This window comes from Trichogramma pretiosum, unplaced genomic scaffold (assembly GCF_000599845.2).
Source record: "Trichogramma pretiosum strain Unisexual culture from Peru unplaced genomic scaffold, Tpre_2.0 scaffold8, whole genome shotgun sequence".
NCBI classification, from domain to species: domain Eukaryota; kingdom Metazoa; phylum Arthropoda; class Insecta; order Hymenoptera; family Trichogrammatidae; genus Trichogramma; species Trichogramma pretiosum.
Genome location: NW_019641699.1, coordinates 2,004,100 through 2,017,296, shown reverse-complemented (window position 1 = coordinate 2,017,296; position 13,197 = coordinate 2,004,100). Strand labels below are relative to the sequence as shown.

Here is a 13,197-nt window from a genome sequence, read left to right as displayed (position 1 = left end):
CGATTAAGTGTTTACATTACCAATTACTGCAAAGAAAAAGTATAACCCTGTAGAGAATCATCAGTTACTCACCTGCCAAAATAAAATGAACACAAATATTATAAATAATAAAACCACTCAGATATATAAGTAATTATCATTAAAAAAATGATTTACTTTCAAAATGAAACATACAATTGACCACAGCGAAAAAGTCAACTTCTGAATATTTCAAAATTATAAAAACGTTATCATTCTACAAATCTAAACAACACGTTGATTGCGAAACATGTTTTTTTATAATTTTTCAAACTAAAATTATTAATTAAGAAAATATGGATATTGTTAATGCTATGATGAAAAAAAAATAAAATTTTCAAAAACTTTTTTATAAGCAAAAAAATTAAATCGCGTGTAAATACATGTAATGAAGGTATTTCAATGATAGGACTACCATTTTATTAAAAATTTTTCATTGAATTTTTTCGAAAACTTTTCAAAAACACAGATTATGAAACTAATGAGCAGCTAATAGTTTAAAACGAGATTAAAAAAGAAAGGCCTCCACTCGGCATTTGGAAAAATAATCAGATAAAAATTTGCAGACAATATTCTAAAATCGTCATTTTACACACATCTTACTACCTTCTGAATATGCTCGGCTAGTAAATGAAACTTGTATTAATATGCAAAAATCAAAGTAAAGGATAAAGTCATGGTTAAATTGTTGTTCGAGCTAGAAAAATATACATTAAAATATTAAAGTATAGTTACGTGTAATTAATCATATCAATGATTAAGACAAGGATGAATTATTAATGGTATTGAAAATGTTTGAACACGATTTTTAAAATAATCTATTTTGAGTTGCCTATGAGAATAAATTTAAATGCAAAAAAGTTTATACGCGAGCCTTTATGATCAGGCTTATAAATTACTTGTATGAAAACCCCTGTCATATAAAATATAACAGATTTAACGTCTCGAATTGTGATACTTTTAACCAATAAGCGAGATTTAAACGATGTTGTGCAATGAGATAAGTTGTAAAAAGTCAAGCATTTATTGTGCAGAATATATTCGGGGCAAATTGTACTGAAAAATATGAATAAGTAACTGAGAAATACCAAGCTTTCTTTTTCATCTCTGAAAAAGATCTCTCATTATAGTAATATCATACACTTCTACCTTCCAATGACATATCAGTATTAAATGCTTTTGTTGTAAAATTCTATTATGAGAGTAATGCTAAAAAATATATGAAAAAATTAACGCTTAATTTGAAAAAAAAAAAAAAAAACAAATTATCGCTGCACAAATTTGACGATTGAGGCCCAGACCCCTTCACAAGTCTTGAATCATAAAATATATCTGAATATAAAAAATGACAAAGTATTATGATACTGACTCACACTCGTTATACTTGCATCAATATAATGGCAAATTACCTTGATGGACATTACTCTTCATCCCAAAATGATTCAAGCTTACTCATATTAAATGCTTATAAGATGAATTTATAAATTTGAAAACAATTAACGTGACAAATGATGCAGACTTGATGTATGTAATCATTGTAAAATATTTAAGACATGATAATTATTTCACAGATAATGACATGATACATAAATCATGGTAATGTGTTTGACAAGGCTCAAAACTATTATAGATTTTTTGATTCCAAGTATTGATGTTTAGAACAAATAATATAAACACAAATTCATTAAACGGTTTTTATATTCTGTTCATAGCAAAATAAAAGTCAAGTTTTATTTATAATATGAATTGTAATAATTATTACACAATATTATGAAAATATCATCAAAAGTAAGTATATAATCTTAAAATCGTTTATTTTGTAAAATCTGATAGACTTACTCATTGCGGTCAGCATAAGTATTATAATGAATATTATAAAATTTTTATTAAAAAATAAGTATTAAGCTTCCCAAGAAGCATTGCTCGCATAAGTTCAAGCTTTTGGTAAGTTCTGTTCTCCTTATCAATCTTTTCATAGTACTCAACTACTCTTATGCATTGCTGGATATTAATAAGCAAACACACTAAATGATTTAGCGTGATCTTATTATCATTTCACACAGATTTAAAGTTGTTTACATGATGTAAACGTAATAGCTTATAGAAATTTTTATTTTTGCCTGTCTAAAAGCTGCTAGAAAAAATTATCAATTCTTTTCAAATTGCAGTGAGAATTTATAGTTTTCAAAAAAAATTTAACAAGAATTAAATTCTTATAAGCTAAAAAATTTATCACAATGCATATATAAATATTTGTAATATATACATAAGAAATGATTCATATCAACCACAATCAAACATAAAATAAATTCAAACTAAACGCATACCACAAAATGAAGATGTAAAATAACTCAAAGATTTAAACACTTAAAAGATCTTTGTAACCATTTCAATTTAAGATTATTTGTTCAATTAAACATTTATTTCTGATTTATTTTTAACTTTTGACTTAAGTATAAAAAATTTAATAAATTTGCAAATTATCTTAAACTCACTATAAAAATTACTTAATTTGAATTTTGTTTTTCTGTTCATCATGATTGACGTGATTCAGCCCATATGTATAGAGTGTTTATACATTCTGTACACTAAATAAATCATCCACTCGAAAGTCACTCACATCAATAACAAGTTACTACTACTCGCGACGTAAATTTTCAAGACGAGCTTGAAGATCTGCATCGGCATCAGCAAGATCTTCGCCAGCTCCAGCAGCAGCAGCTACTGGTTGCTTTGAACCAGCTACACTTAAAGAACCTGATGCTTGTGGTAGTCCAGACAGCTGATCATTAAGCTGAAGACCTAATTCGTCTAAGACTTGTGAAACAACAGCATCGCTAAAAAAAATTAATATTGATAGTCATATGAATATTAGTTACTTCAATAACTCATCTAAGTAATTATCAAATTACCTTTCTTCCTCATCATCTTCATCTCCCATAGCATCATCAATGGCATCATTCATAATTTCCTCTTTCATGTCCATAATTTCAGATTGTTTTTCAAACTCTTGTAGAATTTTTTGAATTTGAGGAAGATTGAGTTGCCTAAAAATTTTTAAGCAAAGATTATTAGAAAAGCAATTGGAATTAAAATTGTGTAAAATAATATTAATCACTTATTCATATTCTGCATTGCTTTTGTAACCCCTTTCATAGCTTGAGCCATTGTATTTTGTGATCTCAGTGTTTGAATCTTCAGGGAAACTGCTTGTATATTAGCTTTCATTAGCATGAACTTTTTGACATAACGCCTGGTTCTTACAAGATCTTTTGCCATAATTTTAACAGCATCCTAAATTATCAAAAAGTATATCATTTAAGATAAGATATAAACTATTTAGGAGAATTATTCATTTATCTCTATTTTGTTTAATACAGATGAGTAAATATACCATTTGACCATCCTTAGCCATCTTTTTGATATCTTGAATAATTTTTTTCTCTTGTTGTTCCATTCTCATTCTCTCCCGATCAAGATCTCTCATGGCCTTATTAAGGGCTCTTTGATTTTTCCGCAGCATCTCCTCTGGAGTTACTCTTTTACCAAAAAGCCACTCCATCTTTCTTGTTTATAGCTAAAAAAAGGTATTGCTATTAATCAAACAAGTAACATTCAAATAGTACTTGAGCCCAACTAAAATGATATTTTAACTATGTACTACTGTCTCAATTTAAAAGTCACAGTTATTTTAACTGATATAATTTTTTTGAATTTTATCAATGATTAAATAACAGTACAGGTAAGAATTTGTCACGTTAGTTATCATTAACAGTATAATACCTTGAACATGACTCATTCTTACTTGTTTGATATTTTCCTTCAGTAGTCAACAACTATAAGTAATAATTCAGGTTAAAAATAATGTTCTTAATATTTTAAAATTAGTTTTCTTGAAAATTAAAATTTACATTTGGCAGAATACTTGATTTTTTAACACACACAAAACCTTCTTATGATGACACTCTTCACAAAATCAGTCTGATGAACACGTCAAAGACTAAACCTATAACTTTACGTACGCACAAGTCCGTATAGACACTATATTACATTCTGTTGTGTTTGTGATCGCTCGAGTATTTTGACCCCCACTCTTGCCTCGTGCAGAAGACAGAAGTCCGCTTCGACGATAAGTCAGTTTCAGTTAGTGCGTCTTTAATTTTTTGGTTAAACTTAAAAGTTTATGAAAAAAACATATAACTTTTAGTACATATAAAAAATTGGATTCTGATACCTACTATTTGAAATATATTCTTGTGAAAATATCATTGTTTCTGAAAACGAAAAGCTTAATTTTGTGTTGTGTTTACAACGATTATCTAGGATGAATATGTGAACAAGCTTGTGATGTATTTTAGTTTTTTTACACTTTTCGTCAATAATAAATAATCATCATGTCTGGAAAAGGTAAACAAAATTCAAAAAAAGCCATGGTTAAATCTGGTACCTCTCGAGAGAGTGGAGGTAAACTGTCTCAACAGTTGCAACAACCAAGTACTCCTTTGGCAACAGATCATTCCAGTTCTGACAGTTCAGAAGCTACAATAACATTACCTGTTATTAAGATGATAGACAACAGTAAACTTCTTCCACGTTATACCAGCATTCTTGAGCGAACTGCTGAAGAAGGAATCACTATGGAAGATTTGGATATACTACAAAATGAATTAGAAACATTATTATCGGCTACTGTTGTGCGTTCTAGGCTGATAAATGAAGAAATCATCAATCTCAATGTTTCAGAAGAAAAAAGGGACAAAAGATCAAAGGCTAGTAAAAGTTTAACTTTGGTTGATAAAAAATCAAGAGATGAAAAACTCAAACCCAAAGAACTTGGTTTAAAGTCACATTCACCATTACCTACAAAGTTGATGAAACAGAGAGCTGCTGGCAGTTCAGCTACTCAAGTAGTACCAAATCCTCATGAAATTGTAAGAGTAGAAGGTTCTAAGTTGGATGGGAAATCTTTACTACCAAAAAATGACACTTTAAATAAATTTTGGGCTTCGGTCGAACCATATTGTGGTGATATTACATCAGAAGATATAAAATTATTGCAAGATCTCATTGCTCATCATAGTGATCTTGGGGAATTTAAAAAAATTCCGCCTCTTGGCAGGCATTACACTATGGTGTGGGCTGAACAAGAACTCATGCAAGAGGAAGAAGCAGGAAGAGATCCCAATAATACAGAAAAGAAAAAACAGAGTGATGTGACTCGACTGCTGTCAAAAGTGGACAAAAAAAGTAATGGTATGAATAAATTTTTAAATGAGATGATCATTTCTTATAATTTTCAAAAAATGTTATAACTATTTTATTTTTTTATAGGAATATCAGGACCTTTAACTCAAAGACTTGTATCTGCTCTACTAGAAGAAAATGTTTATGTGGCAAATAATAATGCAGATAATAAATTATTCAGAGATGGCGATCCCCCAGTATTACGTGATTTATCTATTCAAAATTCAATGAATCTGGAAATGCGGATGCATAAAGAATTGGTTGAACAAGGTATTCTTGATGCTGAACCCCAAAAAAAAAATCCAGAAGAAGATGAAATTCTTATGGAAATTAAAAGATGCCAGAGAGAATTAATAGCATTGTCTAGTCACAATGAACAACAATTAAAAAAACTGTTACATCACGCTAAAGATGAATGCAAAAGACAAGAACTAAAACGTAAAATATCAACTGTTGACAATGAAGTTGTAGAAAATTATACAAAACTTGTTGCAGCAAAACAAAGAAAAGTACCACTGACTAAAAAAGATCAAGAAAAGGCATGGGCCAGTCTCAAAGAAAGAGAACAACTTTTAGAACAATTGAATTCTATGCCTCCAAATGATATTGGAGAACCTGTAGTAGTAAAACCTAATCTTGATACTCAATGTTAGTGTTTTCACAATATAGTGCCACTTAAATATCAATTAATTATTATCAAATTTGATTTTATTTGGTTCACTAAAATATTAATGTACATTTGTAATAAGATTCTTATTGTAGATTTTGAATAATGAGCTATATCTAATGATTGCAATGAACATTCATTGTCAAAAATTAAAAAATAACATTTTTCATAAACTACTTTGCATTTTTTGAGTTAAAAAAATGTCTATTCCTAGTTTTAAATACGCACTGAACTAAATCTTTCTAGTCTGTGCTAAGAGTTATATGAAAAAAGTATTTCATGTACTAAAAGTGAATCATAAATCATTCACTTCAAATGAAAGTTTCATTTTTATATAATGCTAATAAAATGAAACATGTATATTTTTGACACTTAATAATTTTGGCCAATTTGAGATCAATGTTAATTTGCTTACATACTCCCAAATGACGCATTTTTTTACTGCAAGGTATTATGAGTAACGCAGTATGTATTAAAAATTAGGCATTTTAGAATTTATGTTTTTTTATAAATGAAGAAAATTCAGATTATGAAATAAAAATAATAACTTCAAAATGAATGGATAACTTTCTCAATCTATATTTTCCTACTTATTTTACTACTTACAAGTAGTATGCTGTTAAAAAAATTTACATGAAACTTTATATGTTATTCAATCAAATATATTCAGAATTGCATTATACTAAGACTAAAATAAAACGAAATTTTTTTTTAAATTATTTTAATGCAACCCCTGTTTAAAAAAAATCGCTGGATTCCCAATTGGAAAATCTAGCAGGATTGGACTGGAAATCGAACTCGATTCGACTAGAAATCGAGCTGTATTTGACTAGAAATCTAGCTCGATTTTTTACTGGAAATCCAGCTCGATTTTCGATCCGAAATCCAGCTCGATTTTTAAACTGAAATCTAGCTTGATTTTTGACTAGAAATTTAGCTCGATTTTGGACTGGAAATCGATCGATTTCAGATCAAAAATCAAACTAGATTTAAGGCCAAAATTCGAGCTGGATTTTCAAAACTCGAGCTAGATTTCAGATCGAAAATCGAGCTGGATTTCCAGTCAAAAATCGAGCTAGATTTCCAGTCAAATACAGCTCGATTTCTAGTTAAATCGAGTTCGATTTCCAGTCATATCCTGCTCGATTTTTCAACTGGAAATCCAGTGATTTTTTTTAAACAGGGACATATGATAAAAAATTATTTATCTATTAAACTATGGTACTCAAATTGTGCCGGTAATGTTATTATTAATCTTGAGTTATACTATGACATTATTATAAAAACATCAACAATTTTGACATTTAATTTTCTTTTATTTATTTATTTATTATTTTTTTTTTAAATAAAAAGCTCATTATAGGTGTCTAGAATGATGCCAATGTGGTTTTGTAGAGTAAGAATATTTTTATGATGTTTTATTTTTAATTTTTCTATTCAGTTGTATACAAGAAACAAATGGGTAAGAAAAACTTTAGACACGTTTTACTCAGAACAACATTTTTCTGCACTATTGGAAGAAAATTTCGGAGAGTACTGTATGGATTGAGCTGAAATTGTGACTGAAGGTTCAAAATAACATTTTCAACAGAAGTGTTCGTAGCCGTTTTTCAATTAGTAAATTATTTTTAAAATTTTTATAAACAATTTACAGTGAAATTTTTTGACTAAGATCGAATTTTTTGGAAAGCGGCCATTTTCACAATTTCCACTTTTGGGTTAAAATCGTAGATACTTCCCGCTAGAAAAAGCATTCAACTTTAAGAGGTTTTTTTTTTGTTCTAGATGACCTAGGATCCGAGAAATGTTACCGGTAGTGAAAAAATCGTTTTTTGTAAATTTACGATCTATCCTTCCAATTCTGTTAAAATCAATAAAAAAATTTTGGGAAGTACTTCAAGACATATGTTATTAATCCCCAAAGACTCACATTAAAATATTTTTGTGGCCCCACGAAAAATTCGAGAATTTCAGCTTTATCCAAAAATTCTACAGCGGTGTTTCCCCTTGAAAATTTCGTAAGTCCCGAAAATATTATCGTTTGGGTGATTTATTTTTACTAATGAACGAATTTAATAAGTTCATTAAACAATAGTTAAATTAATAACTAAACGAATGATATGAGGATAATGAATAATTAATACAAATTTATATATCTCACGACAAAGATGTTTATTTGATATCACTGTACAGATTCTTCGCCAAGAGTTACCTCAACAACGTGCGACAAATAGCACAACAACAATCAATCGCTCGGTTAACAAAAACAAAAAAAATCACATTATAATGAATAAAACAAATTTCCTGCCTTACACTTGTGGCATTTGCATTGGGGATGTTTTTAAAGTATGCATTTATAATTATCGTAATGCGTTACATGCGTGCGCGAAATAGTGGGGTATGCTTTTATTCTGTCGTTCTTGATACTTTTTTTCGGTAACCTCTTTTTCTATTAATAATTGGTTTACAAGATTTCATAACAATGTGAGATATGCTACACCTAGCAGTGAGTCCATGATGTATTTAATGGTATCTAGTCAAGTGAGCTGTCTAGTAGTATCTGGAGATAATGTCAATAGTAAATGGTCAAGATCTTTTTCGTGTACGTGTACGCCTCGATGTTGCGACATTAAGACTCCTCCTTACTAAAATAGCACAAGTCACTGATTCCCATAAGAGACAAACCCATATTTATATAATATAACGATTTTTAAATTTTAACGTTTCGTGTACAGTGACGAAAAGCCGATATTATTAATGCAAAGTAAAGCCTTTCATTGATCATAATTTTCCATCACTGTAGAGAACTAAGCCTCTATCACTTTGATCAATCATATCAGGCTCCAACAAATTTACTGTTATGAAAGAAAAGTTTGAATTCCCCATGTGTGGTAGCAGGTATTGTCTCTGCATCCATGACTACAGTAGATAAGAGTAGAAATGTATGATGCTCAACCTCACTTATAAAATTTTAATGTTCATTTGTCATTTCTCAGGATGATATTGAGAACAGATGTTATTGCAATGTACATGTTATACAAATGGAAAACTCTTTACTGCAGGCTTTTTTTCCAAGCCCATAAGTAATGTTATAATTTATAAACACATTAATTAATTTTTAAGTTACTCATTTCTATCAAGGTTCTCAAATTTCTTAGTAATTTGATGAAAATTCAAATTTATTACCTAGGTGTATAGGTGTAACCAAAACTTCCCAAGTTTTTTTAACAAATTAATTGCACATGTTTACACTGATGCAAATGTATTGTACATTCAAATAAAAAATCTGGAACACCTAAATGTAATAAAATCTTGGATAACTTTTTTTAGAGCAGATCTTAAAAAATTGAGTATTAGATTTATATAACATGCGGCAAGTCAATAATTTATTTAGGAAACTTTAAAGCAAAGGATATGAGGTAAAAATGGCATGGATGGATTTCATACCAGTACAAACAAATGGTGTTACCCATTTAGGAACATAAAAACTTCCTAAATTTATTTGGAGACTTAAAGTTAAAATTTATTAACATATCTCAATTTTAGCTTTAAAACATGGGTTTGTCCCCTCAATATTATCATGGACTGTACCGCATTACCATAAACAGCAATCACAAACCCTAATTCAAGATCAATGATAGCTGTTTTGGCAGTGACGCACTAGAACTATTTGTATTTTTTTAAATGATTCATGGCTTAGAAGGCGAAGAGGAGCAGGAAAGCCATCATAAGACAGAAGAGACCCATGGCCTCTGACAGGGCAAAGCCCAGAATGGCGTATGAGAAGAGCTGTTGCTTAAGTGATGGATTCCTGGCATAACCAATGATGAGCGATCCAAAGACAGATCCGATACCAGCACCTGTAAAAATATGATGTATTATTATTATATTATATCATTACAATTGCTGTGAAAAATTAAGTAAAAAAAAATTTTTTAAAGAATTAGTATTTAGGATAAAGGATAATAAATAATAAATGAATGAAGGATATTAGTTACTCCTATATATATGAGGAAGGAATTCAAACAGGAATGGTCGTGATGATAAAATGAATCAGAAGGCAAATAACATGATGAAGGCCATCATTAGACAAAATAATCCCATAGCTTCTGACAAGGCAAAACCAAGGATTGCATAGGCAAAGAGTTGTTGTTTGAGGGAAGGATTTCTTGAATAACCAATTATTAAACCTCCAAAGACTAAACCTACTCCAATACCTGAAAATGAGAGAAAAGACAAGGGAATGGTGATAAGATAGGAAGTATAAAAGCAAGGTATCACATAGTATGCGTTAGAGTAAAATTTACAGGTTATATAAGTATTGCATAATCAGTATGTAAGGAACCTGTTAATTTATGTTCATCTGTTATTAATGATAAATTAAAAAATTGATTAAAAGGAGATCAATTGTTTAGTTTTATAATATCTTACCGGATCCTGCAACTCCAACAGTGGCAGCACCAGCACCAATGAATTTGGCTGCAGAGTCGATGTCACGACTGATCGTGGATGTTTGGAAGTTACGAACCAATGGGGACTGCAATGAGCATAACATCATTTTAGTTCATATTACAAGAAATTCTGATAACTACAAGCTAATTGGTGAATTTAATTTTCACTACTACCCTTACATAACCCTCACAAAGTTATGCAATAAAAAAAAGTAGCATTCTAAACTTTAACTGAAAAAATATTGTAGAAATCATTGTCAACTTACCAGACTGACCACTGGTGTCTGTTGTTTCTGTTTTTGGAAAGTCTGGCTCTGTTGGAGAACCGCGCTGCTCAGAGGCCTGACGTAGGCCTTTGTACCAGCAACCAGCTGAAAAATATTAGTTAAAAGATCAATTGACGTTTAACTATTTCAGGACAATTTTTATGGAAAAAAGTTCAAAGTGTCATCATTACATAACGACCAAAATGATAGAATGGACATTAGGCTACAAAATGAATACCATGTTAGTAGATTAAAAGTTATGGAAAAACTTACGGTGGACCTGGCAACGGCGGGGGCGATCAATCGGCTGCAAGCGAACATGTTGACTTAGAAGGTTGGCTTCGTACTTCCTTTGGAATAAACCTGAAACAAGTAAATTCTATAAGTCTCGAGTCAGAATGCTTATGTGAGCGTAACCCTTTTAAACGTTCGTTCTCACAGTCTTGCTCGCTCACACGTACACACGCACACATACATACAAGGTCACAGAGTTACGCGATTAAAGTCTAATAAAACGCGACCTAATTATCCGGACGAAATTATCCGTAGGTGCAACTAAATGAAAAGAAAAGATTTGTCGGAAATAAACGACGAGCAGAAACGAAGCAGCTTTAGAAGTCAGGCAAAGAGTCACACAGTCACACACTAATTCACTCAAGCTTGGAAGGTTACGTAACGAGAACGAATTTCTATACGGGAGCACGGGTCGAACGAGGGTCGTTCCTTGGGCTCTTTACCGAACTTTGCAAATGTCGAACCACACCCGGGTAATATGGGACGGAAAGAGCAGTGCAGAATCAGCAGCAGCGTAAGGCCGAAAAAAGTCTCGCGACGCGTTAGTCCACGTAAAGAGAGCCTTTTCTAGACGACGATGGATACTTACGCACGCGCGGGTGATATCTTCAACAGAGTGTGCACACCGGTGTGATGTGTGTCGTGTGCGGCTGCTGCGCTGCTGCTGCTAAGCAAAAGGCGCCTCGAAGAGAGAGAGAAAATGGCCGCTTATAGCAAAGAGCAGGCAGTCGCAGCAGTACGTATATTCCATATACATAGGTGATAGACTAGCACGAGAGGCGGAGTGCGAGCGCGCGCACCCGGCGCCACTATCGTCACTATAGAGACTCTATTTTGCAATTTACTCGATGAAAAGCCACCAAATAAATTTTGTTAACATTGAAAATGCAATCGGTATCCATGAATTTTCGCAATGGGATTTCGCTGGACGGCAAAAGAGCTCATGGAGCCAAATGAATCCGCCTACAGAGAAACTTAATTAACTAGTGGCTACTCGACGAATAACTCATCGTCTCGTGATCTGGCGAATCAGCAAATGGCTGAATGAATGATCGAGATGGACCCTACATTCGCGAATTATTGATACATATTGAAGCTTTTAAACATTAACAATTGCACCTAGTCGACATACCTATCATGAACTGAACGTGTTTAATATTTGCGCTGGGAGTACTTGATATGCCAAACAAGTTTACTATTATATTGAAAAAATTGACTCTGTGACGTGCATAAAAACATGATTTTATGAATTAGAACCGAAAGTAATTGTTTATAATCGATAACACAGTGCAAGCCCAGAATCAACTGTAGTTGAAATGAACATGATAGCTGAGGGCAACAGCCTTCGTTTGCCTTCAAAAATTCAACATTCAACGGGTTTCATGATACTTATAACATTGATTTCTAACGAATATTAGTAAAATATTACAAGATCATCAGATTCACTTGAACGAGTAGACAATTAACATGACATTTTACATAAACGACTAGTTAAATTTAATGGGATTCATTCATCGGTTTTATCGATGGTTCATTGGCAAAGAGCAGAAGATAAAAAAATAGGCAGATGAGACACGTAGGTCGGCAAGACAGACAAAATTATCGATTATTTTCGTACGCTGAAAGATATAAGTACGGGCGGTTATGTGGTCAATGCGACAAAACGCCGTCTTGCCAACGTGTTATGTGGTAATAGCTAGTTGCCTCGACATCACATGCAAAGACACGAGGTGGACAAATAAATTTTTCCTACGATTAGAGCGACTTTTCACAATGCCCAAAAGATCACCATGCTCCGGAAAATGGAGATGATCGGTCTGACGCTACGGACAGAAATAAATGATACGTCCTATTTAAGAGCAGCGTGTCAAAGAAGCGAAGTTAACTTCTGTTGGGAACGATCATTGCAGCCGCACAGGCGATGGAAGAAGCGCAAGTTCTAACCTACAAGACAATTGATTTTGCCCTGTCTACTTGCTCGTTGGCTTTAGCATGCCATACTGGTTATGCTACTACACTTTAAGCGACACGTCGGTCATTTTCGTGCATTCGGGGCGTGTGTAACTGCACAAACAAATTGATAATTTGCAACTTTTTGTTGGTGAAAACGGGTACTTACTTCGAGTGTTTTTCCTATTTAATAGGCTAAACTTGAACTGGTCTTGGAATGTAGTTAAAAAAATCGCTGTGCAGAACTGCGGCGCGAGCGGGCATACGAGGTAGGTATACGAATAACGGAGCAGTGTCGCTTCAAGCA

General features: G+C 32.1%; 3 protein-coding genes across 13 annotated transcripts; 1 reads left to right on the top strand and 2 right to left on the bottom strand.

The window, feature by feature from the left end:
• Positions 1-1,698: 1,698 nt before the first annotated feature.
• Positions 1,699-4,346, bottom strand: LOC106653023 (charged multivesicular body protein 2a). Of its 6 annotated transcripts, none has more exons than XM_023462593.1 (6): positions 4,257-4,346; positions 3,930-4,190; positions 3,413-3,595; positions 3,137-3,312; positions 2,931-3,065; positions 2,657-2,855 (listed from the first exon to the last, which is right to left on the bottom strand). In XM_023462593.1, exons 3-6 carry the CDS (start codon positions 3,578-3,580, stop codon positions 2,657-2,659), a joined length of 678 nt encoding a protein of 225 aa, XP_023318361.1. In that variant the 5' UTR covers positions 3,581-3,595; positions 3,930-4,190; positions 4,257-4,346. The 6 variants fall into 6 exon arrangements, with proteins under 6 accessions (XP_014227722.1, XP_023318361.1, XP_023318363.1 ...); XM_023462595.1 differs by lacking the exon at positions 4,257-4,346 and adding an exon at positions 3,802-3,854 and having other exon boundaries at positions 3,930-4,248; XM_023462594.1 differs by lacking the exon at positions 4,257-4,346 and adding an exon at positions 3,824-3,854 and having other exon boundaries at positions 3,930-4,248.
• A 49-nt stretch (positions 4,347-4,395) lies between these two features.
• On the top strand, positions 4,396-6,678 carry LOC106653022 (transcriptional adapter 3-B). The gene is made up of 2 exons (XM_014372235.2): positions 4,396-5,271; positions 5,350-6,678. The coding sequence occupies exons 1-2, from the start codon at positions 4,413-4,415 to the stop codon at positions 5,913-5,915; spliced, it is 1,425 nt and encodes a 474-aa protein (XP_014227721.1). The 5' UTR covers positions 4,396-4,412; the 3' UTR covers positions 5,916-6,678.
• Positions 6,679-8,082: 1,404 nt separating this feature from the next.
• On the bottom strand, positions 8,083-13,197 carry LOC106653265 (ATP synthase lipid-binding protein, mitochondrial). 6 transcript variants are annotated; one of them, XM_014372654.2, is made up of 5 exons: positions 13,060-13,197; positions 10,920-11,009; positions 10,647-10,751; positions 10,361-10,466; positions 8,083-9,789 (listed from the first exon to the last, which is right to left on the bottom strand). In XM_014372654.2, the coding sequence occupies exons 2-5, from the start codon at positions 10,965-10,967 to the stop codon at positions 9,626-9,628; spliced, it is 423 nt and encodes a 140-aa protein (XP_014228140.1). In that variant the 5' UTR covers positions 10,968-11,009; positions 13,060-13,197; the 3' UTR covers positions 8,083-9,625. The 6 variants fall into 6 exon arrangements, with proteins under 6 accessions (XP_014228140.1, XP_014228141.1, XP_014228144.1 ...); XM_014372655.1 differs by lacking the exon at positions 13,060-13,197 and adding an exon at positions 11,530-11,636; XM_014372658.2 differs by lacking the exon at positions 13,060-13,197 and adding an exon at positions 11,389-11,495.